This window comes from Eschrichtius robustus, chromosome 12, assembly GCF_028021215.1.
Source record: "Eschrichtius robustus isolate mEscRob2 chromosome 12, mEscRob2.pri, whole genome shotgun sequence".
Lineage (NCBI taxonomy): Eukaryota > Metazoa > Chordata > Mammalia > Artiodactyla > Eschrichtiidae > Eschrichtius > Eschrichtius robustus.
In genome coordinates, this window is record NC_090835.1 from 90,690,323 (window position 1) to 90,716,874 (window position 26,552).

At 39.9% G+C, this 26,552-nt stretch overlaps 1 protein-coding gene and 1 pseudogene across 1 annotated transcript; both read right to left on the reverse strand.

Annotated features, from left to right (window-relative positions):
- The window catches only part of LOC137774119 (uncharacterized), an 802,702-nt pseudogene that overhangs the window by 36,273 nt on the left and 739,877 nt on the right, over nt 1-26,552 (reverse strand).
- HDGFL1 (HDGF like 1) lies at nt 15,238-15,933 on the reverse strand. The gene has a single exon (XM_068558441.1). The coding sequence runs from the start codon at nt 15,931-15,933 to the stop codon at nt 15,238-15,240; it is 696 nt and encodes a 231-aa protein (XP_068414542.1).

Genomic DNA, 26,552 nt, shown 5'->3' on the forward strand with positions numbered 1-26,552 from the left:
CACCACACGTGGGAAAAGACAGCTGATGTCGGTGCTCCATGCAGAGTTTTCAAAAAGGTCAACTAGGATTCAGATTTATGCTGGTAAAATTCATTCCTTCTCTTTCAAAAATTTAATGAGAAAGGACAGCTTTGTGAAACGCAGGAGCAAGAACACTATTGCTTCAATAAATTGGAATTTGCACTTTGATTACCCTGCAGTGTCTGCCATACTTTACTGGAAATGCTCCCTGCGGTGCAGGCTTTCTCTGGAGTGACGTCATCATATGAAGCCATCCTCACTATAATGATTTCCATCCATATTTGTAGAGCACACAGCAAGAACATTCGGTAAGGAATACCTGATGCATATAGAACAATTTAAAACTGTAGAGTCACCACAAAGCCCCCATTAAAAGGCAAATGATACATCTTTATGCATGCCTCAGACCCCGAAGGAGATATTTCACATTCGCCCCTGGAAAAAGGAGTCTCTTTCAAACAATAAGACTCTGATAAGAGCAAATATCCTATGCCATGAAATAACAAACAACATGCGTAGTTTCAGTTGCTTTTCTTGGAGTAACACTTTAAGCAACTGTGACATCGAAGGAGCTGGCATATTTTAGTTCACATTGTCAAATTTAAATCCTTCTGGAATTTAAGCAACGTCAGGGCTAATACCAAGTACTGGGATTTTAAATTTCTATTCTTGGAAATCTTGGTTTCCCTATTGGGGAAACTGATTGCTCTCTTTTGAATGTGTGGGTTGTTTTTTTTTTTCAATTTTAATAAAAGTGAAAACACCAATATGAGTATTAATTTTCTCAAAAATCAAATAGCTCTCTGAAACACAAGGTTTTTTTGACAATTTAAATGAAATAAATGTGAAAGCTGTAGCTGTGTTCCCTCACAATTTGCAACTCCACGATTTCTTGGGGGCTCACTGTAGTGGGGACAGGGTTGGGGTGGGGTTGAATGCGCTCCCACTGCTGTGAGTTAAAGGCTGTGGATAGGTTCCTTGTCTCCTGGAGAAGAAAAGCTTCTACCATTTGCTCACTGGGGCTTTGGTTTTGTTTTAAATGTAGAAAAACATGCATTTAACTCTGCGATGAATGATCCAGAGGCCCAAATTCACTCATTCGTCTCTTCATTCATTCAACATAACAACTGAGGAAAAGAAAAAGGCGTTGAATATGAAGTTAAACTGAAAAATTTACTCAACAGGATGAAAACGTGATTCTTCCTTTCCCCTCTAACCACTATTTTCAGACCTGCTCCGTAAAATCCCCCTTCTGTGTCCTTTAATGTCATCTGGATCAGATTCTATCATTTTTAACTACTATCGGTTGCTTAAAAGTTCAAGCTAATCTAACTCAGCTTAAAATTTCAGTCTCCAGCCGCTGTAATGCTTTTGCTTCCCCAAGTCCAGTGTGGCCCTCAGCCCTGCTGGCCACCACCTGCCGCTGCCTCTCCTATCTCTCCTCTCTCTTCTGAGGTCTCCCACCTCTGCCTTGTCCCACCAGGAGGATGGGTGGGACAAAAAAGGCAAAAAGGCCCTAAATGGTGCTGCTATGTGTCATCTTTAGGCTCTTGCCCAAGCCCTGTGTCGCAGGTCATGAATACCTGCTATGGCAGGGGGAGAATGCTGGTCCTTCCAGAGGCCCTGCAGAGGCACCACTCCCCATGAGCCATGTGACTTAGCATAACCTCCCTCGCCTGCCTCCTTGGCTCTGGCCCGTCACAACACACCCTCAGCGTCTTAACGTCGGGGTCTTCTCATAAGGCAGACTGACCACCTGCCTTCATAGCTCTCCACGATATCCCCAAAGTCCCAGGGACAGGTTCTCTCAAGCATGAGCTTTATTGACATCTATTTTGGCTGCTTGAAGATTGTCCTCTTACATATTCTTGGCTTCACAATTTTACTCTGAATTATGATGTATTTAATAAAAACTCAGATGTGAAGTGAGGTCAGTATTATATATTTATCTGAGCAATAGACGATCACCCATGTTTACGGGTCAGTATCACAGACCCATTTAAACCAGTGGTCAAACACCCACCCTGATTTATGCCGGAGTGCAGAACCCACCATTACAGCCTCATCTGTCTGGATGTGAGCCACTCTTGGGGCTGAGCTTACAGGGTATCTAGTGTGCTTTCATTTGCACATGGCACAAAAGACATTAGTCAAGTTGACTGTCTATGATAATGCTGTCAAGAGCTGTCAAATACATATATTTTCACTATTCTCACATTTCCCGTTTCCTTGACAGAAATTTGTGATGGTAAGTGGCAGCAATTGGTTCCAATTCTCAAACTTAGGAACTAGGTTCTGACCTCATTTGTAGCAGAATGAAATATCTCTGTTAAAATGTTTTACATTTTCCATTGTTTCTTAGGGGCACTTGCTAAACCCTGTAAGGAAAGCAAAGTCACATTGCCCTGACAGTGGATGGTTTTCTTCTCACTAGCTTTAAGCTCATGAGAATCTCATCACTTTTTAAAGTTCATAATCAGAAACTAGAAATGCTGACTCTCACGGAAAACTCTATTTCTGGGATTTGGTTAACGAGTTATCCCAGTCACTAAATAAAGTTCTATGTGCCAGAAAAGAAACAGTTACATTAAACAAGTCTGCCAAATATTTTAAGTACAGAGGGAACATTAGGAGATTTAGGTTAAAGATGGGTGTTTTCTACCATCACAACAATGAGCCCTTACCTCCCTGTTTGAATAGGAAGGGTTTTAAATAAATCACCTATAGCCTTCATAAATCGCATGCTTCTTTCGCACATGTTTAAAGAAACTTAACGCCTCTTCAACTATACATTGTAAATAATATTGACCAGGAGGCAAGTAACAGATAGACTGTGGATAAGTGCTTTAGAATTTGGGTTAAATCTTTGCACTTTCTGCATTTTTCAAAGAACATTAAATTAACACTCATAATCCATCCTTAGATCTCACTAAATAGCCCTCTTCCTTATTAATGCAAAAATATTCAAATGTTGAGCAGTTTAAAAATTTTCCGTGAAGTTATAAATGCTAATCTACAGCTTTCAGAAATTCTTTCTTATAAATTTCCAGTGTAAATTTATAACTTGCTACCATGAGGGGGAAAAACCCACAACTTTTGACTATTATCACCTTAGAAAGGGAGGTGGAAGTATTTTATCATAAAGAAAGCTGGGGCTCTGAAAAAAATATTTTTTGAAACTGTATGTAAATGCTGGCTGCTATGCGTGTGTAGAGAAATTTGTTCTTCTTGAGGGACATGGCATAATTTTACATTAAAATACTTCTGTGGTTGATTTCCCCCCAAATTTCTCAATAAGCGTCTCTGGTGAGTTTACCTGAAAATGCTAACAGAAGCCCTGGATAAGGCATGAGGCACAGCCCAGCGAGCGCTGAGTGGCTCACCAGGGTTCACCAGTGAGAACAGGACCTGCCCTGGCATCACAGGCACGTCCAGACTATACGAAATCTGATCATTTTGCTTGGTTCCAAAAAATTTCCCCAAATTCCCTTTCCCACTTTTCTCTTATGACAATTCTACTTTCATTCTCTTTATCTTTAGCTTCAATTTTTTTTTTTTTTTTAAAGTTATACAACTTTTATTTATTTATTTATTTATTTATGGCTGTGTTGGGTCTTCGTTTCTGTGCGAGGGCTTTCTCTAGTTGCGGCAAGTGGGGGCCACTCTTCGTCGCGGTGTGCGGGCCTTTCATTATTGCGGCCTCTCTTATTGCGGCGCACAGGCTCCAGACGCGCAGGCTCAGTAACTGTGGCTCACGGGCCTAGTTGCTCCGCGGCATGTGGGATCTTCCCAGACCAGGGCTCAAACCCGTGTCCCCTGCATCGGCAGGCAGATTCTCAACCACTGCGTCACCAGGGAAGCCCCAAGCTTCAATTTTTGTTTATGATTTATAATAACTGTTCATCATCCCAATAAGGCTTCAAAAGGTTAATGACACAAGAAAAAAACCCAAAGGGCCTGAGAGTAAAGCTTAATTAGGAAATTTATTTTCATTTCTGTGCATATTCACATTAAAATGTAATTTGGTTCCATTCCACCCAAATTTGAATTCTAGATAAATTATGCCAGCATATCTAGATCAAGAAAGCTGAATAAAGTTTTATTTTTAATAGAAGAGCTCATAAGATATATAGATGTTACCCAAATGAAAATGTAAACAATTCATAAATGTTTCAATGATTCTAACTTGTCTACCTTAATCTTAAGCTCTGGAATTTATGTAATGAAGTTCCTAATTCAGATGATCACAAATTACCTTATCATTCTATTCAATGTGAGACATCCATTAATTTGCTATGCCACCCAATGTTTCCTGGTTATACTGCTAAAATGATTTTTTTTCCCTGAAATAGCATCCCTGTCTATTTTCAGAGAGCCAGTGTTCAAAGCAGAGTCCAATTGCTAATGACTATTAATACCTTCTTTAGTGACAATAAAATAACTCCTGAAATGAGACCTTAGGTACAGTGAAACTCTTTTATGTATCTAGGGGCCCCTTAACACAGTAAGTAAGCAAAAACGGAAAAGCAGTCATAGAATTTTGCCTCCCTGAGAAGTGGTCCTTGGGTGTGCAAGATTCGGCAATCTTCTATCGTTCAATTTCTTTAGAAAAAATAATAATTCTTCAAAATACCATAAGCAACATCCTTTCATTCAATCATTTATTAATTCATTAGGCATTTATTCTGTGCCTACTGAACCCTAGCATACATATTAAATGTTAGAAAGTTATTTCAATGTATAGCTATGTCAGCGTAGCTGAAATCTCAGAGATGGTGACCAACAGAGAGGAAGACCAGGAGGTTCAGCTAATATTTGATGCATTTTATCAGGCTTCAGGAACACAACAGGGAACCAGGGTCTCTGGTGACTGACCGCATGTATAGTGAGCAGGGCAGCAAGGTTAAAAAGGCAGCCAGACAGCTACAATGAATTCAGCAAACTACATCTCACTAACACATTTGGTTTAAAAAAAAAATGCATGAATTCTGAGCTACCTTGAATCACTAGCAGGCTGTTTCTAATTACTAACAATGATGAGTCTGCCCTCTCAGCTGCAGCTGGATGCCCCAGGCATCTTTAGAGCAAAACCAACAAATGATTGGAATACTGTGATTTAAACTCAAAACCAAAGCACAGTTGGAGATTTTTTTACAAGGCTGCTTGAAAGTCTTGTGTCTAGGGTTTGCGAGATCATAGAAGACGCAGAAGGACAACACAAGGTCAAATCTACATCTCATATACAAAGAACAAACTGGTTTTCGAATCCGTTTGCCATAGCTCACAACCTAGGGGATGGTACAGGATGAATAGCAGGGTCCTGTGCACAAAGACCACACCAGTGACCTCAAGTGCCCCGCTATGAATAATGGCCATTATTAGAGGGAGGTGGGGGCAGCAGGAGGAATGCACCGCTGTCTGTCCTCCTGAGCCACAGACGGAAAATGCAGAAAGAGCAGCCCTGCACATATACGCTATGCTAATTATTTTTGCGATAGAATTCTTGGGGGCATCTCTTCATTTGAACAGCGAAGACAGCCCTTCAAGTGTAGCAGGAGGCACCTTGCCAAGAACCATCTGTGGCTTGAGGTTTGTTTGTTTGTTTTTCAAATTTGATAAATATGTGGTATCCATCCTGGTCCCACGAGATCAGGGAAAAAAAAAAAAAAAAGATTAAATATGCAGCTTCTATGAAGGAAGTTTCTCTTCGATTCTCCGTGATAACACACATGGCAATGCTGTCAGCGTGAAGGTTTGGGGGCCATTTGTTGTCCACCATTTTTAACGTGTTCGTTATTATTTATATTCGGCTTTGAGGTAATCTCCTTAACCAGTTCCTAGGGTGAGTACAATCAAAGGGCCAGAGGATCGTTCTCTTGCCCGGTGTAATATTTGTTTCTGGGAACCAACATAGGTGATGTTTTCTGGGGGAGGCGAGGAGGGCTGAGAGGGAGAAAGTGGGCTGTGTTTTGTTTTTGGGTTTTTTTTTTTGTTCCACACTTCGCACTTGGGATGTAAAATATCCTTTTCCTCATTCTCTCTCCCTCTTTTTAACCCACAGAGTGAGAAATATTACAGAGTACCTGCACTAAATGACATCTGCTTGGCATTCAAACACATATATCAATGTGATTAAAATATAGTTAGAGTGTCCATTTCTCATGACAGTCATAAGAAATATGAGAAGGTGGATACTCAGCTGTCTTATTAATTGATGTGGCCTAGCAGCCCTTTTCGGCCTCACCAAGGAACCTTACTGTGGATTGTTTCCAAGGCTCTGACATTCAGACCCAAAGCAATGCCTGCTAACAGGTGAGTAGTTGTTACAAATGCCAATCAAGTGGAAAGAGCAAAACTACTGGTTTTCTCTCTAGTGTGAAAGGAGGCTTTTAACTTTTCCTAAATCTATCTCTGCACACTCTGCACCATCACCCAACCCAGGCTTATATTGTTCATCTAAAAGATTGGCATTTCAAGTTATGTTTTACAAAAACCCAGGATACTACAAGCCTCTCCTTGGGAGACTGAACAGAAAATAGGACCCTGGAAACATATTTGATTTATATCTATTATATCAATTCCTAACTCTGTTCCGCCATGAAACAACAATTCAGATTCTGGGCCAGAAAAAAAAAATGGCTTTCAAAACCTAAGATGACTTACCACTAACAATTCAACCTATCCTTATGCAATCTAAGTAAAAATTTGACCTTGAGAGTTACAATAAAAATTTGTCTCTAGAATGTTCCCCACCTGCACACATACTTCCCTCCCTATGCAGACTCCAGTGTGAATTACTCAAGGATCTTAGCTAGTAAAGACCGGGATAGGGATCTGTTCTGACAAACATACCCACCCTGCAAACCTTAATCTATAGGCATGCAGTCACCACGTGCCTCATGAATACTCCATCAGGTTACATTGGCATCCAACCTCTACGGTAACTGGCATTGCACATGAAACTTATCTCACATGTGCACAGAACTCTCAGGATACTGAGGTGTGTTGCTAACGTCTACCTACTTTTGACTCCATTCATTTAAATTAATTGATAAAAATGGATGATTCTTTGTGAAGTGCTCTCCCAGGTATCGCAGAAGATACGGAACATTTCATGGTCCCTGTGGTTGAGTATTTTGTATTTGGGGAGAAAAAAAAAACACATAAAATGTTAAATGGCATAAAGATAAAATCTTGGTCTATACCACAGTGCAAAAGATGCCACATGGATATGTACGATAAATACACAAAACGTGCTCTCGGGCAACAATTCTCATTTCAAATATTATAGGGTTTGTGTGTCTTCTCTGCCGTGAGGTGCGCCACTAGTAATTTACTATAAATAATGAGTATTTGAGTTTGTGGATTATTTATATTTTCATAATTATATCAATTCAAGGTCATCTACATAAGGATGCCACTCTATACACTTACATTCTGATGTGACAAATGGAAGGGCAGGGAAAGTGAAAGCCCCAGGTGCACATCTAAACCTGGCCACCACCCTCACTGCCCTACTTATATTACATAATTTCCCTTGTGCAGCCCTTCTTACCTTGCTTTGTGTTTCCAGTGGTATTTATCTTTCTAACATACAATATAGTTTAGTTATTTGTTACGTATAGTCTTAATTGCCTTTCTCTACCTGATAAAATGGAAGCACCAAGAAGCCAGGTGCTCTGTTTATATTGTTTGGTGATATATCTCCAGCCCTAACACATAGTAAGCACTCAATAAATGGGTGCTATTTTGTTTTTGTTGTTACTGAACACGTATAGGAATGTGTACTGCATGAACGTCTCTGGGATCTCTTTCTATGCATTAGAAAGACTGAGCATCCTTAGTAAGTACAAGCACCGGTGCTGTGAACTCACAGTAGGACAGAAATATTTAGTTTTGTTAAAACAGTTTAATTTGAAATGAGCCATAGACTTCCTAAGAGCCTTACAATATACCAAGTTTAACTTTAACAGAATTGAAAATATATGTTCCTCACGCAGTCATCCTCTGTTTACACTCCAGTATTATTGCATTTTGAAGTTACCACTGTATTTATTCCTTGTCTATTTCTCCATTTTTCCCATAGAACATAAGCTTCCTGAGGGTAGAGAGCTTGTCTGTCTTACTGGCTGCTCCGTCCCCAGTGCTCTCCACAGGCCCTGGGGCGATGCAGCCACACCCACTTATTTGTAGCAAGAATGCTTTCCCCTTCAGCACCCACCTCTAACAAACCCAAAACTGTGAAAGCCAAGCTGTTACTCCGTTTCTGATAATTCTGCAGATTGAAATTTTTAAAAGAAAAAAAAACAGTGATTCTCATACCATGGAACAGTGACTCTTGTCTTTTTCTATTTTTGATTTTAATGGATATTTGAGGTGTAGTCATCAAAGTATTCACTGACTCAAATTAGTGCTTTTATCTCAACCTCCAAGGGGAAAAACAAGGATGAAAAGAAAAGAATAGAAGTTGATGGTAGGCACAGGCTGAAATACAAATGCCACCGAGGAGAACACGTGAAGAAACTGCACCAAGGGCAGAAGGAATGATTGACAAATTCTGAGCACCAGGAGAATCATGAGTGGAAGGGAAAAAGCAGGTCTTGTTGACAAGTGACGGGCAGTGAGAAAGTAGCTGAGCTGAACATATTTTTTAATGAAGTGTTAAGTAGATCACCCAGAGAGGTGGGTAATGGCTGTGCTGAAGAGTTGGCCAGGGTGTGAAAAAAAAAAAAAAAAAAAAGCAAAATTAAGTGACACTTGGTAAATCACAGGAGGACATGAAACCTGAGAGAGCTTCTGGATAGAACAGTCCATCCCTCGTAACACTCCGATGCCTTTTAGTAATCCAACTGGGCAGCTCATTAAAATTCTGCGTGAACAGATAACTCTGGCAAAAAGGCGAGGGAGCCAAGACAGAATCAGAGCAATACAATGGCTATATCCACAGATGCAAAAAACCAGGACTGTGAGAGACTGGAGGAGACGCATTGAAGAAATGCCCACTGGAAAACAGTAAGTGGATCCCAGGGAAATAACAGAAGCAATAAAACTGGCCACAGGCTGGATGAGTTATGCTGAAAGAGAGAAATATTTAAAATGGGACATGTTTGCACAAAATAATTCAGCTAACAGTGAGGGAATTTAAGGAAACAAGTTGAAGGGCCATATGAGTAAATGGGAGGATAAGATTTCAGTTTCTCTCTGTCTATGGACAGGGTAAACACAGGATTATCACAACCAGGAAGCCGCTTGGGCATCAGACAGAGGCCGCCAGTGTTTTCCTAAATAAAAGTGATGCATTAGGCTCTACTTATTACAAATGGTATGGTGAGTTCTCTGAACTACATGGAAGGGAAGTGAATCTACATGTATAGAATGCTGATTTTGTGCTGGGTCCTGTTTGACATTTTAACATATATGAGCTATTTGGCTTCACACAACAAACCTGTCACACGGAAGTCATGATCACAACTTGTAGTTGAGGGAAACTGAGATCACACAGTTCTTAAATAGTGGAGCCAGAAATTATATCTAAGTTTGGGCAGCTCCAAAGCCGGATGGCACCCAGCTGCCTCCTGCATTAAAGGAAGTTTATAATGAAGCTTCAAATTACTAAAGAGAAAAATATAACTTAAGGATCTGGATATTGTGTTTAATATGCTTCTTCACACTCAGATTCAGATGTCCACCTTTGATAATTTGACTTATCCTCCTTGGGCTTCAGTATTGCTAAGGTTTGTTATTTTATGAGACCAACACCTACCTATAAATAAAAACAAAGCAATCTGATTTAAAAATGGTACACACCCATTAAAAAAACAAATCCTTAGACTACCCTCCCTGTGTTTTGTTACAAACATGACATGACATTATTATATGACAAAATTCCCCACATTTTCCTCTGAGGGCTGGGATGAGGGTGAGGAGGGACAGAAGGATTTAGTCATTCATTCATTTCTTTCTTTATGAAAACCATTTATTGAGTGCCTAATATAAACTAGGCACCTTGCTAGGTTCTTAGAATAAACAAAATGATCATAGTTCCTGTCTATATAGAAGGTACACCCTATTGGTTGATACAAACGAGTAAAGGAATGTTACTTGTTTACCGAGCGTAAGAGAGTGGAGTAAATGGAAATGAAGTAGGGAAGCCAGGATCTGACTGGGACACACTGGAGTGATACTTAATTCTGAAGCAGTAATTTAGGGGAAGCTCATCAGGGAAGAAGGGAGTGGAGCTGTCAGTTTCTGGGCAGAAAGAAGAGCTTGTCCCAAAGTGATAAAAAACGAGAGAGAGAACAGCACTCACCGAATGACCCATAGTCCTCAGGCACTGACCGCACACCAGGACGGGAGGTAGGTGGTTTGTTACTCACTGGTCCCCGTGCCAAAGACTTGGCCGTGCCATGACTAGGACTGCCCCTGAGCAACAGATGCCCCAAGCTGCCTCTGGCCATCTGGAGCCTTTTGCCATGATTTTTTCTGTGTATCCTCTGGCATTCTTAAGACCATTTCAGTGAAGCTGAAGTTTACGTGGAAAATCAGACCACAAAGAGAAAATCGTCTGATGTCAGAGTTACTCTAGAAAACCACTTGGGAGGTCTCTATTTTAGAGATCTCAAAGTCTAATATGATCAATATTTCCACCAAGAGTGGGAAAGATAAGTGGTTATATATAAGCCAGACAGTTGGCTTGTGAGAGTGGTGAAGAGATCCCGTTCCTTTAAATACATTAAATTCTTAGAGATGTCTACACCGGGTGAGGTGTCTACACCATAAGAGGCTGAAGGAAGGGAAGATCCAAGTTCTCCTTGGCATACTCACATTTTATTGTTGTAAATTTTGGGCTGAACGGTTAATATATGGCTCCTGTCTGAAGAAGGCAGCAACCAGAATCTTCTCTTGCCTACCTGGGGGCTGAGGTATTATGCAAACGATGCCCTGTTTTATGTGGTTTAACAAGTGACTCAGATATTGAGAAAACCTAGATAAAATAAATAGCGTTGCTTTGGCATCAGAGAGCAAAGATTTCTCTGGGTCTCTGAGAATTGTCAATGCTCTTCGAGTCACCTAATTAATTTAGGAAGCTACTTACATGGACACAAAATCAACCCAACCTGCATGTGTCATTAGTCTATGGGCCAGTATACACTGCCTCCTTGTTTTCAGAGTCAGAATGTGTTCAACCTCACCTATGACTTTTACTCCATCACCATGATTATAAGGAGTATTTGAAAACAGGCTTTGAAGCATTTCGAAAATCTCTGTTATGCACTTATTAACATGTTTTGGGAATGGAGATAAAATATTAATGAAGCATATTTTCTTTCTCCTCTAGTCTAGTGAAAGGGCAAAAAATTCACAAGAAAGTAGAATATGATCAGTGTGAGCGTAAAGTGCTACAGGAACACACAGGGGTGGCTCTTACCTTTAGTTGGCCAGGTTCAAAGAGAGAGGCAGCTCTGTCTAAACGCAAGGAGCAGCATGTGTGCTTAGCATGTGTAGCAGAAGCTTTTCTTTGACAAGAGTGTTGACAATGAAGTGAAGATGCTCTGTGTACCCTGAATATCTACCACATTTTCAGGAAACATAAAATGGACATACAAGCCACAAGGAAGAATCTGCACCTGCACCGTGGATGAGAATTTGCAGAGGGGTGAGAGCTGAAAAAAAGAAACAAAACTTACAACCCCCAGTGGCATCTTAATCCCTTGCCAGAGTGACATTATCTGTGATGTTTGTGTGAAATATCAAATACTTGGAAAGGCTTCCAGAAACCAGAACGCTAAATGTGTCTGCAGATCACTGACAACGTGATGAACACACATTTACATGGAACGCTTGAACATGATCTTCAGAACATTCATGAACATATCTGAATACCCCCAACACAGCATTAGCAAAAGGCCAGGCGGTGCTCTTTGTTTGGTAAAGTAACTAATTCTTCATCAGTCATTTTGTCACTGAGACATATATTGTTCAGAAGAAAACAAAAAACAGCACTGGAATTACGAAGAATTTTAAAATTAAAGAAAATTTTAGAAAACAGCTTCTTTTTCTGTCTGTACAAAACATTTCTTGGCCACCAAAGCATACACATAGGGTCTACTGCCCAGGAGAAGAGGGCTGAGAATACAGATTTTCCACGTTTCCCTTTCTTTATTGGGTCTTATTTGTGTTTACTAACTCTGTGAATCATCCTTTAGATGTACTATTATTTAGATCACCATTTTAACTACAATATTATAGTCACCAAGGAGGCAAGTGTGTGCTGCTCCCTCATAAACACTAAATTTTCCTACCTTCAACACTTGAAACAAAAAAAAGGAAGAAAGAAATAATACAAAGAGAGAGACTCAAATGGTGGTAATTTCATTTTCTATCTTTCGGGTTATTGAATCATTTCGGAAGATGTGCCTCCATAAAAACCTTATCAAAATCACATGCCTGTCTGTGGCAAATATACCGATCCATATTCAAACTTCCTACAGTCACAAACTCCTTGAAAAATATTGAATGTGCAGTTGTCCTCATCACTTCCCGAAGTCATTTAATGACAATTGTCAGATGCCCCAAATGATTTTTCTTACAAGCCACAAGCAATGTTTGCTAATATAGTCTTTGCCACACAAATTTCTAAACGTCCACTTCAAAATAGTAGAGGGCAAGTACTCCCATTTTATTCAATAGGAAGTTTTATACAATAGCAAACAATAAAATATAATAAAACAAAGCACTTATGATTAGAATGAGAAAGACCTGCCTTTGAATTCTGGTGCATTTACTAGTTGTCTGACCTTGGGAAAATTACTTAACAACTCTAAACTGCAGCTCCCTCAGCTTTGAAAGAGAGATAATAGTAGGTACCTAATTGAGTAGTTGTATTAATAAAGACATTATGTGTAGAATATAGTATACAGCCTGACTCACTTGAGAGACTCACTATAAACTACTCTCATGATTACTTGTTATTGATACTAAAATAACTTTTTTTTTTTTTTTTAACTTCTGATTTCACGGTTAGTGCTTTCTAAATGTGCAATCCAGGGGAAAAAGCTTAGGCTTGGACCAGCAAAGTTTGTATTTGACTCTTGACTGTTCTGTGAAGTGTAAGAAAAATCACTTAACCTCTCTGAACCAGAGCTGCTTCCAATGGGAAATTTGAACACTAATATCTACCTTGCCAGATTATTACAATGATTGAATGAGGCCATTCTTCTCAGCACATGGTAAACGTTCATTGAATAGTAACTCTTAGTGTTAATATTATTGTAACAGCAGTAGTTGAAAAGCAAGGATTCATCTGATGTGTCTGTGTTGGAATAAAATAATACCATTTTATACGGGGATAGAAAAATAGGACTGTCTTCAGTTGCTAACCCTGCTGGTTAGCGATGGCCTGGCATGTTCTGTGAGAAGGACTCCAGTATTTAGTAAGTCTCTGCATGCATGCAATGTTGACAAACACAGAAACTGGAACCCAGCATGTGATTATCATTAAGTAGATCTAAATATCCCCAGATATTTGCACAAAGCATTGAAAAGATACAAAATATTCTGCAGCTACTACCTTATTTTAAGAACTGGAGATAAAAAGCAACTGCCTTTTTTTCCTGTAAAAGGTGTTGGAGAAGAGTAGTGAGAAGATCTGGGAAAGCAGCAACAACAAAAGGACCAAATCTGTTGTTTGGCAAAGCATGTAGGGTATTAGAAACTCAGTTTTAAGTTTTAAACTCAGTTTTAAACCAGGTGTCACCATTCAAACATTTTAAGTTGACTTATTTCTGTTCATTCTAATCAGTGGCAGTGATTATCACAGACAGAGTGAAGGGTACAGACCTTAAGATAACAAAGGTTTATCGAGGGTGATTCCAAAAGATACCTGTACATTATAAACAATTGCTTTTAACATAGGATGTATAGACAACAAGAGGATCATTACATTTGAGGGCCAATTCTTCAGAAACCGAAGGAACAGACCCGAGATTTGTTTAAAGTAATCAACGTGTTTTTATTTCCTTAGAATTGAAAGAATTCAGATCTAAACTTCCAAAGCTACAGTCAACAATTTTTCATCAGAGCCCAAGGGAGAAGGGCAGGGGTGAAAGAGACCAAAGATGAAGGAAGGCATAGAGAGACCACTAGGAGGAGGTGGGGAGGAGCCCCTTGTTTCCCTCTGTCTTCTCAGTCAGTTACGTATCAGATCTGGTGACAGTGTACTGAGGGGACCAGGTTGGGGGATGTGGATGGGAAGTGACACTGCAAAGGAACACCGACGGAACCTTAACTGCAAAACAAGTCATCAAACCCCAAGTAGAAAGGGAACCTCCTAGTTCATCTCAGAAATGGGGGTAGCAACGGCAGAGCTAGGAGCAGGATGGAGGCGTGCCCATTTCTTTTATGCCTGGGTGATGTATATGACTGTAGGGTGGCCTTGAACTGTGGGAAGAGGGAGAGGGGTGGCCAGGGGTCTTCTCAGAACATCCCGTGTGGCTCTAAAGATCTAAATGGGGACAGATGCTCCTCAACCTTCCAATCCAAGAAGCTAGTCAAAGCTAAACTTATGATTGCACAAACAACTTGGAAGCGCCCAAATTATGTGATGGAAAACTACAACTCCCATAATGCCCTGGGTCGGCAAAAGGGAGGCCCCTCCCTCATAAGCTGTCCCACTTTCTCAGCAACTAGGCCGCCGATACAATAGGCCTGGGAGGAGTAGACAAGAGCTCAGGGAGACGCCACCCCCACCCCACCACAGTTTGAGGGTTGCCCCTGCCAGGCCCCTGGAAGTACCCCCTGCTCCTCCTCCACCCCTTCCGAAACTCCCACCCCTGATTCCAAAGCGGAGCTCCATAATGCCCGAGGGGAGGGACAGAGGGATGTCGCGAGGGGGAAACGGCCGGTCCAGGCCCCAACAGAAGCGCTGGCAAACAGTTGCAGGCAGGGAGGGGGCACGGTGGTCTCATCTCATCCCAGGGAGCAGAGGCCCCGACTCAGATCCCAGGGGTGTGAGGGCACAGAGGTGGGGGCCTGGTGGCCTGCCCCATGCAGCTCAGTCCCCAAGGGCCGGGGGTGGAAAGGGAGAGTGGGTGGAGAGCGGGGGGGGGGGCGGGGGGCGGGGGGCGGGGTGCCAGTTTACAGGCCGTGGCCAGTTCCCCCAGTAACAGCCAGGCCGCAGCAGGAACGGGGCGGGGGCTCTTCTGGAAACTTTGGTGACTACCGGCTCTCGCGGCCTCCGACGCCCGGGGCCTCGGCCTCTCTCTCGGCAGGCTCTTCCTCCCGCTCCTGCCCCCCCGGGGGCGGCCCCCAGGCTGGGCCCGGCCCGGATGCGGCGCGGTCGTTCTCCAGCTCCACAAGGAGCGGCTTCGCATCCTCCGCCGCGGAGGCCGCCTCCTCCATCTCCTCCCCTTCTTCCGAATCAGCCTCCTTGGGAGGCTCGGGGATGTCCTTCGGCGGGTCCCTGGCGCTCCTCTTCAGCGGCCCCTTTCCGTCCTCCTTCTTGGCCGGCGGGTCGACGCCCGGCTCCCCCGGCTCGGCGCCGCCGCCGCCGTCTGTGTGGCTCTCCGGGTCCCCACCGCCCTCGGTGGCCTCCGGCTCGGGCCCCTCGGCGCAGCTCTTCCCCTGGGCGAACTGGTCATCGGAAGCCTGGACGGTGGGGTTGTTCTCGATCTCCCACAGCCCCTCGCTGAAGCCCCTCCTCTTGTTGGGTTTGCCGAACTTCTCCTTGGACTCCTCGTACGGGAAGAGGTGCTTGGGTCCCAGGAAGGCCGTCTCGTGGGTCCCGAAGAAAAACACTCGGTAGCGGTTGACCTCGGCCGCTTGCTCGATCCTGGCCGGCCAGTGGGCGTAGCCCTTTATTTTGGCGAACACCAAGTCCCCGCTCCTGTACTTGCGCCGGCAGAACAGCGCCATGGCTGCGGACCCGGCCTCGGCAGCGGCCGGAAAGGGCGACCCACGACGGCGCGCGGGGTTCGCGGCCGCTGGGCTCGGGCTGCGCAAGCCCCGCCCCGAGGGAGCTCCCGGGCGCCCTGAGAAGGTTCTAGTGCGAAGCGTGCATTATCTTGGAGACCCAAAGCTCGTTGGGCCCCACCGTCGACGCCGGGGTTTCTAGAACGACAGAGCCAAGAGCTTGGGTATCCCGGGTGGCGGTTGTGCTGACGGGGGATCCTCTGCGGATCAATCGCTAGGGCACCCGGCTGTGAAGGTGGCATCGTTTACTGTGTCAGCCAGAGTGGCCTAGCAAGGGAGAGATGGGGCAGGGTGGCAAGAAAACGCAGTGACGCGATTAGCACACATTTCGATGAAACTAGTAACAGGCTAGCGCAGATTTGCAGTATCTGTTGGGACTCCGATCTGCTCATTACAGAAAACTCCACTCTTGCCTCAGGAGATGCCTGGGTCAGTGGTTTCACCCCTTTTCTGATTTCCTTGAGAGCTAACACTGGTGCCTGCAAGGGGATTCAAGAATAGAGTGGAGGCAAAGGAATAGAGTCAGCAACGCTGACATCTCTTGGAAACCGGTGTCCTAAACTTTGGCGGGGGGGGGGGGTCACAAAATTTATAGAGCAGCCTCATGACCATGTCAAACCAGCCATGTCAAAATTTCCTCCTTTACATGGGATGCTGGACATGGCCCTTACCCTTTCATTGATTCTTGCATGTTTTAAGAGATAAGACTCTTATCTCTTGGTGGTTATAACACGGAAAGGATGTCAAATGCTCTCAGTATCCTCATAGAGAGGGGAAAATTGGGCTTAAGAATTAGGTAGAGGTCTGCTCATATCAAATATCTTGTTATTATCTAGAACTTCCTGGGGGCTACAGACTAAAAAATAATCATTTCAGCTGAGAGAGTATTTTAAGGATAGACTTGTTCTCCTTAAGTGATAATTATGGGAGTTTTCCTGTAACTGCAGCCATTACACATTTGTCTGCATCTGTTTTGAGTCCTGCTAGCTAGCTGTGAGCACTCTGAAACCTAGCCAGCTTTGTCGTACTAGTACTCTTGGCTATTATGACAAAGACCTTTCAATATCAGTCGTGTATTTAATTGCATAGATGTTTTTTCCTAGTGTAACCAACAGTGACCAGCGGAGAATTAGAACCACTAACCCATTTCAATATAACTCAAATTTGTTTCTGGTTTGCTGGGTTGGATCAGCCATTTTACCTCTGGGTGGTGGAGACCTGTTCTGGGCAGAAGAAGTTCTCTTCTCCCAACAAGGCAAAACAAGTACGATAGACTTTGATAATTCTAAACAACTTCTTTTAGCTCTTCTGTCAAGCCATTTTCTTAGAACGCTTATCTGCCCCACAAATATCTACAACTTTACCAATTAAGTAACATCGACACATGCCCAGAAAGGGTACTTAGTTGTGCCGTCGTAGTCGGAAGGCCTCGACTACAGCTGCTCTCGTTGAGAGTGATCTTCGGCAAAAGGATCACAATGGGTATAAGCCAAACATCAAAGATTGTTGGGTAGTTGAATCACTGCAGGTGAACGGGTAGGGATCTGAGGCGGAAACAAAAAGTCAGGAAGTAGAGGCAAGAGGATCTAGTAAAGAACGATCCAGATCTGCAAAGGGTAATAGATATTCTATTAGGCAAAGGAGTGTCATTTTTGTACCTCTACCCATTACCCACTAATACTCTGTGTGTGGTGCTAAGGGCTGGCACAAAAGATGCTGATTTTTGAGGACTTTAAAATATAATTTAAGAGCGAAAGCATCAGGGACTTCATTACAGAGAAATGCAAGCTAGTCTTCAAGTGCTAAGTCGTGTGTTCTTACATAAATATTGAAGGAATTCTAGGAGAAACCAATGGGAGTGTGGTTATTAGGGCAAGGCTTTTGGGAGGAGTAGCAGGAGAGGTAATAGAAAGGATCCTAGGATCCTTCATTTGTTTACCAGCCTTATAAAGCTGGGAATAGATAATATTTCTGAGCCTCTGTTACATGATCTTAAGATGTTTAAAGTAATATTTAGAATTTCCCTCAGGATTGTTATATATATTAATGAGATTATGGGTATGAAAGTCCAGACAATGGGTATAAAGTTCTATGATGTACTAACAAGTATGACGTAGAATTTCATTATGGATGGGATCAGGCTATTATTATTATTAGGCTAAATGAAGGAAAAATATGTCAAAAGGAGTAGAGTCATGAATAAGGACACTGAAGAATGAAGAAAAGTTATCCACCAGCCAAATTCTATACTACACATGGAATTCCATATTACATACGGAATTACATATCCAGCACAACTTCTGTATGAAACAACATAAAAGTTCTTGTTCTTTGGAAATATTATTTTTAAAACAGCATTCTTCGACTAGATTTATCACCTAATGGTAGCTAATTCCAAAGAGGGGAGAGGGACTTCCCTGGTGGTGCAGTGGGTAAGGCTCCACGCTCCCAATGCCGAGGGCCTGGGTTCGATCCCTGGTCAGGGAACTAGATCCCACATGCCACAACTAAGAAGCCCCCATGCTGCAACTAAGAAGCCCGCATGCCACAACTAAGACCCAGCACAGCCAAAATAAAATAAATAAATAAATATTAAAAAAAAAAAAAAAAACTAAAAGGGGAGAATAAGAGGAAGGTTGAGCAAAAAGTTTAATGCATTTAGAGTTGGATACCACTTTCACAGATATTCCCTTCCTCTTATACTTGCATGCTCCATGATGCAATTAAATAGTAGGATCTTTGCTTCTTTTACCCTTGAAACCAACTTGTTCCTAAAGTTATTGTCTCTCTTTTGCTCAAAGTGAGAAGAGTAGGTAAGTAGTGTTCATGGTAACTTGGTTAGGTTTAGATTTGGCTAGTATATAAACAAAGTACTCAGGAGCAACTATTATTATTAATTTTCAGAAACTAAATCTCCTTGAGCTCAAATATTTCGAATAAAATCAAAAGTACCAAGACCATCTGTTTGTAAAAAGGACCTAATTTCAGCAGCAGCAGCAAACCTATCAAAACACCTTAGATTCCAGAACAGGTAACACATCACAGTTTCCTTTTCTGGAAAACTAATGATAGGATGTAAAAGCTGCTTGGCAACTATTATGAAACATGGGCAATAAAACAATGTAATTGTACAAGAGAGAGAATAGATATCCAATTGATGTTTTCTTGTTTAATTAGTTTTAAATTCAATTACTTTGGTATAAACTATGATTTAAAATAAATGTAATTGTTTTCTATGTGCTTTTGTTTCATTAAAAAATAGTAGCTGCCTCTGTGTTTATACAACAGAAGTGTTTATACATGGTTGGTATTTGGGTTCAAGGCTTTTCTTTCTAAAATGTTCTAGCAGACATAATTACACAGAAAGTAAATCCCCTATCCCACCATGGGTAGAAAATCTCCCCACCCTCCTTTCTTTAAAAGTCACAGGAGGTGAGCTACCTCTATATTTTGTCACCTCTACATTTTATCAGCGGACACTTAGCCTAACCTTTAAAGCCTCAGGGATTTCTGAAATCCAAGGGATCTGCTGGGGGTGGGGATAAACTTGGTATCAGTGGGGATGTCCGGCAGCTAAAGGATAATTGAAGGGATGTTTCCAAGGAGCTGTATCATTATCAATTTGAATAGTGTGTCAAATCTGTATCTAACTTGATGATGGGATTGGGGGTGGGGGAAGAGATGAGAGTGCATGCAGATTTTCCAAGTGCTGTATGTGTGCTGGTGATTTGGGCCCCCTTGGCTAATCATAAATGTTATGGGGTAGGGTGTAGCGGGGGGCAAATGGAGAGATTTCAGAATTGTTTGCAAAATTGCTGTTTTAGCAGCCATGGAAAGAAAATTGCCACTCTAAAATGAATAAATGTGGCTGCTTAAGAATAATATTTCATTATACTGATTTGGGAGCACTTAAAGCTTTTAAAAACTACCCTTTGGAAAAAAACTTAAATAAAATGTGTTAAATAATCTGAATATTTTTGTAATTTGAATCTTGCATGATACTTAGTCAAACTCTGCCACTTGAAAATATATGAGGTTTTTTTAAATCTACATAATTAGCAAAGTTTAAACAAGTTATCAATGCTGGTGAGTATTCAATAACTGGGGATTGGACACATATAACATGGTCTATTTACATAATAATTATATAATTAAATGGCCATCTTCTGTGTGTTTAGAGTTTTTAAAGTATAATTTAGTAACTTGGAAATTCTTACAATATGAAGTTGAGTGAAAGACAGGACAAAATATATAACATAGGTAATTTACTAGCCTATGTGAAACCCAGTTCCTTAAATCTAAAATGTGGATCATCTTAGTACCCATTTGAGAGAAAGGCTGCTTAAAATAAACAGAACGATGTGTCAAGTATGTTGCCTGGTACCTATTAAGTGTTCAATTACTATTAGCCATTACTATTAAAATAGCCAGTACTAGCTCTATTTTATTTATTTTATTAAAGTGCAGTTTTTGTTTTTTTGTTTTTGTTTTGTTTTGTTTGTCTGGCTTTTTTTTTTTTTTTTTGCAGTATGTGATACATATCTTTTCTTGTAACTATTGTTTTTTCCTCCCTCAGATTGTTTCTGGTTCTAAATTTAGCTTGACACCTTGCCAATGTTCCTTTAATTTTATTATAATCATATATTTTTTCTTATTTTTTGGAGGGGGTGTGTTCTTCACGCACTAAAAATACATTTTTAAAGATCCAAGATCAACAACGTCATCTCTGTAAGCAAATATGGAACTTGGCATTGCAATTTCAGTTTTATACTTCTTGCCATTATAATAAGATATCATACAAATGGCTAAAACGACCAAAGTTTTCAGAAAATCATGCTAAAGTTTTTGATGATGTAACTTCAGTCTTCACCTCAATTGTCTTACCCTTCCTTCCAATAGTTTCCTAGCTTTTGATATACTTACCAAAATATTAATCTTTGGGAATAAATAATTTATACAATTTCCATTTAAGGAAATCATCAACAGTGTGCATGATAATGAAAAGGAGGAAATTTTTTTAAGCCAAGATGTCTAATTTTGATTAATGATAATGGTATGTGGAGGTAGATAATCATTTTGACTTATCAAGATTTTCCTATTTCATTATTACAAAATGACTTTAATTTTTGATTTAATTTTAGTTTAGCGATATCTGTATTGAGTTGGTAGTTTTCCTTTAACCAGAGGATTATTGGAGGTGGATGACTTTCTCTTTTTAAACATTGCAAAAGAAATATTTGGCCTTCCAAACAGATTAGGTTTTTCTGTACTAGGGAACATGTATGTTATTTGTTGGAATAAATAAATAAGTACTCTAAGGAGTTAGTTTAGTGGTTTTTCATATATTCAAAAACTCATAAAGCACGAAGTAGAGGTCAAGTAAAAGAAAAGCAGAACAGTAGAAATTCAACATAACTTTCCTAAACCAGCATCTGGGCTCAAATTTCAACAAGCAACGCCTCTCTCTTTTTTAGAATTTACTTTAAAAACGGAGTTGATGATAAAAACACTTTTAAATGCCTCAGTAAAATGTCCTGTATAACACAAATGATGACTCTTTGAACAAATATTATCATCACTTTTCTCTTTGGTCACTCTTCATGGTGAAAATAAATTTCTTCTTAGACAAAATACAGTATTTTGGATACTTGTAAAATTGAAATACTTAAATAAAACAGGATATAGTCTTGTCATCTTTGCTCTTCAAAACCAGATATAACAAAAGCCAATACTCTGTTTCTGCTTGTCAAAGTACAACCATAACGGGAATATATTCATAACAAGTAAAATTACAATAGAACTAATTTTTAACTACCATTTATTGAGCACGTATATGCCACACCCTGTTGTAAGCACTTTATTTTCTCAATTCTTAAAACACTTTGCTTTACTGCCTTTCTCCTTTTTTTTTGCCTGCCCATCTATTCATCGTGAGCACAATCACTGAGGAAATGCAACCTATAAGCAACCAGAGAAGTTGGTTTGGAGAAAATAAGAGAGAAGAGTGAAGCAGATGCTAAGAGAGCAGACATGTCATGAACAGTAAGTTACTAGAAGGATCATAAAAGTGAGACAGAGAAAACTGTCAGTTCAGAGAGCAATTTCAGTCCCTGAGGTTTTTCCTGTTACAATTTGAGTTCAGTTTACATGCATCCTTACATTAAAAACATTACATTAAAAATAGTATATCAAATATGTATATCTTTGATGATGGTGTTTGGCGAGGGAGAAATGAAGGGTGCAGATTTCATCTTAAGGGTGTCTGAGTGAGCCTCTGTTCCTCACAATGAAATGCATCTAAGTAGAACAGTAATTATACCGCTGATCTACGATTGGCAGATATTTATAAAGGTAAAACCATGTTAACCACACATCAAGCAATAATGGTACAGACATGATATCACTCCAATATAAGTATTATAGATAAAATATCTACTTTTTAAAATATCCAGCCTTTCTTTTTCTCCTCAGATATTTATAACTGTAAACTCTAACCATGTAAGAGAATCTTTTAAGTTTTCAAAGGGCATATATTCTGAGCTTTTTACCAGCTACCATCTTGTTTCATGATGGCTGACCAAGCTGTTTTCTCTTTCAGTAAAAGCAAAATCAATAAAGTTTTCATTGAACAGATAAATACAAAATGCTTAACTGTTAAATTGAACAATGTAATGCTAATTATTAATTAATTAATTAATGATGCTTCAGTCTATTATAATTTTGAAGTAATTAATTGGGTTCTTTTGTCTTCACTAATTTTAGCTGCTTCACACTTTAAATATAACTGGAAAAAAAATGAAAGAATGAAAGCATATAGCTTTATCATATTGGGAAAGACTAAACTGGTTTTGCTCAGTTTTCTCAGTTTTTTCTTCTATTCACTTTATAGGACTCCTATGAATTGACAGGGAGTTTGTAGGCTACATATGTAGAAAACAGCAAAAACTGAAATCTAGAATGTAATGTATCTTTTAGGACACTAGTTCAGGTAATCCATATCTGAGTGCTTACCATGTGGCTACTAGAAAGCTAGTGCTGTGGGAAGGACATGATGAGTGTAGAATATTTTAACCATACTAGGTGGTCTGTGTTATATCAATCCTTTGATATATTTTGAAACATTATTTGTGAACTGTTTTTATAATTTACACACTTTTAAAATATATACATTATCAATATACATGAGCAGTCTTATTTTGTTCAATAGTTCTATATACTTGCCAATATTTTGTCTATTTTATTTAATTAAGATAAAAATATGTAAAGATTTTCCATGGATTATTTCTAGATTAGTCAATTTCCTTCAAATTAGGTTTGTTTCTGCTTTGTGCATTTCAAGGCTCTATTATTGTTAAGTACCTGCATATTCTTTATTTTTATATTGTTTTGCATCTATTAGAATCTTTATTTTATCAGAATGAAATAACTGCCCTATTGAAGGCTTTTGCTTTAAATTCTACTTTGGTATTAATGATGCTGCAGGAGTTTTTTTTGATTAGCGTTTCAAAATAGTTAATAGTCAATAGTTCTTTAATTTTTCTATGCCATTTTGTTTAATTATACCCTTGAAACCAGTATACAGTCTCTCCGTATAGGCAGGGGATTGGTTCCAAGACACTCTGCACCTGCCTCCTCTGATACCCAGAATCCAGATGCTCAAGTCTGTTGTATAAAGTGGCACAGTACAGTAGCCCCCGCCCCCACCCCACCCCACATTCCAGGTTCCACATCTGTGGATTCAACCAGCTGTGGATCAAATCTGTGGATGCCGAGCCCTACCCCCCACCCCATGTGGAGGGCCAACCCAACTGTATAGGTAGATTGGTTTCAATCTAATGTTTTATCAAGAGACTAACCTTCTTAATATGTGGTGATGAATTCTATGTCTACCATCTCATTTTGTGACTTATTATGCCTTCATAGTGTTCTTTTTTTTTCCTCTCTGCTGTTCTACCTTCCAGTGGATCGATAAAGTTAGTATCATAATCATTATCATCATTATTATTATTGTTTTCCCCTTTGCTGGTTCCCCTTTGCTGGTTGGTAACTCTTCCTTCAGTAATTATTATTTAACATGCAGAACTATAAATTTTTCTAACCAAATCTAAAGACTTGAGCATGTTTTTAGTAGCCCTAACACTCAACTTTGTAATTGTCTAAAATTTTATATTTTTAAAAGTTCATAATAGTTATTTTTTACAATTAATTACAATTATTCAGATATTTTATCATTAATTTCTTACACACTCTTCCCTTACTTTCATTAAAGGAAATATGTCACTTAGTAATTGTTTTAGCGAGGGTATGGAGTAATAGATAAATTCTCTTAGCTTTATATAGCTAAAGATGTATTTATTACAACCTCATTATTAAACAGTATATTAGCTGGGTATATAAGTTATATTTAAACTTTCATTCCTTTAAGATTATGAAGGCATTATACTGTGTTCTTCCAGCATTTATTATTGCTGCTGAGAAGTCTGCCATCAGTGTGATGGTCATTCCTTATCAAGTATCATGTCTTTCTCTTCGTTATCCTTGATATACTTCGGTTTCATTAAGACGTGTATGAGTATGGACTTATTTTCACCTATTATGACTGATACTTGGTGGAGACTTTGAACTCATCTCTGTCCTCAGTTCAGAAAATTCTTACATTTTTAAATATAGCCTCAGACATTTCTTCAGTTCTCTTCTGGAACACATATAATTACATTAAATTATCTCAATCTATAGCCCATACCTCTTATTCATGTTTTATGTCTCTATCTACTGTGCTCCATTCTGTCAAACTTCCCAAAACTGTATTTCCATTTATTTATTCTTTGTGTCTCATTTAAAGGTTATCCCAATTATGATCATTTCAAAAACAGTAGTTTTCATTCTAAGGATTTCTAATTTTTTTATTTTTACCTTACATTATTTCATTTATATCTGTTTTGGCTTCATAATTTCTCATTCTTTTCGTGGTTATTCATTTCTCTGTCCCTTTAGAGATTCTAAACATACTTATTTTAAAACCACTATTGATGTTTTTCTCTTTTTTTCATTTAATCTGTCATGAGTTCATTTCCTGCTGCCAAGTGGTGGTTTGGCTCAAGGTTGCCTGGCTGCGAGGCTGTCCGCTTCTTTGTGCCTGTATAAGAGGCAACATTATAAACATTGTATCCTCCCAAATCAGTAAGTCAGGGCTTTTTTCAGCTGCCTTTTCAGGGTCAGGAACCTCACAGTGGCCCAGCTCTAGTTCACCACAGCACACGAGGGAGGGACCGTATTTCCCTCTACCCCACCGACTCCACCTCTTCTTGCTTCCAGCCTCAGATCCTAACAGACCTGCAGTGTTAGTTTCTCTCAACATTTTGCATTTCCTTCCATTTCTGGTCTACCAGTACCTTTAGTACATGGAAGTTATTTAATTGTATCTTTTATATTTTATCTGCTATTTGCCATATGTTGGATCAAAAAGGGAAGGTCTCAAAGCATGAATTTATAACATCTTAATTAGGTATCAGGAAGTTATAAAATGTCATGCATACCCTTCCCCTTAGCAGTTTGCAAGTTAATTGAGGAGAAAAGATTCTAACCTGAAACATTCTAGCAAGAAACATTTAGAGAATACAAAAGAGATTCTAATAAAAATAAAACTTGTAGCCATTTATACAAAAATAATCAGGGTAGGCTTTTTGAACATGGCAGGAGGAGTTGAGATTTTTTTAAGGAATGAGTAAGATTTGAATGGACACTAAATATATGAATTTTAATTCTTTACAGATTCACTTTATTATGTGCCCTGAAGATGTGGTTTATGTACCTTCCACTAATGGCTTTGACGGCTACAAAGACAGTGTGTTAAATTTTAGACCTCTGGGTACACAGTCAAGTGGGAATATTGAGAGAGAATTTTAGGAGGCGTCCTAGCAGTTTCACATAAAAACTTGTCCCAGCAGTCATTCAATTTTGGAGAAGCTGATGCAAGAGGTGGAAATGTGTGTACATATCTATGTCCTCTAAGAAATATTAAGAGTATAACTACTGTGTTATTGCATTTAAAGGAACATTCTTCCAGGAAAGCATTAGCAACAACTAATTGGATCAGTATTCACTCATTTCCCAGAGAAATCCAGTATCTAAAGCTAAGTGTATCCTACTTCCCTCTGCCTGAGTTTTCAGCTTTAAGCTACTTCATAAACTATTCATATCCTCAGAAATCCTAAAAATAATTGCACTGCATAATGCCCTAATATACCTCTGATACCTGCTCGTCAGGGCCTGACCTAGGGGTTCATCACACATGCCAAGAGGCAGTAAATGAATGGTAACCAGAGGCAGGACATTTTTTTTTTTTTTTAAATAAATAAATTTATTTATTTATTTATTTATTTATGGCTGTGTTGGGTCTTCGTTTCTGTGCGAGGGCTTTCTCTAGTTGCGGCAAGTGGGGGCCACTCTTCATCGCGGTGCGTGGGCCTCTCACTGTTGCAGCCTCTCTTGTTGCGGAGCACAGGCTCCAGACGCGCAGGCTCAGTAGTTGTGGCACACGGGCCTAGTTGCTCCACGGCATG

Bases quoted from the DNA above. Each gene is read 5' to 3' on its own strand.
- HDGFL1 (XM_068558441.1), bottom strand. From the start codon at position 15,933: ATGGCGCTGTTCTGCCGGCGCAAGTACAGGAGCGGGGACTTGGTGTTC.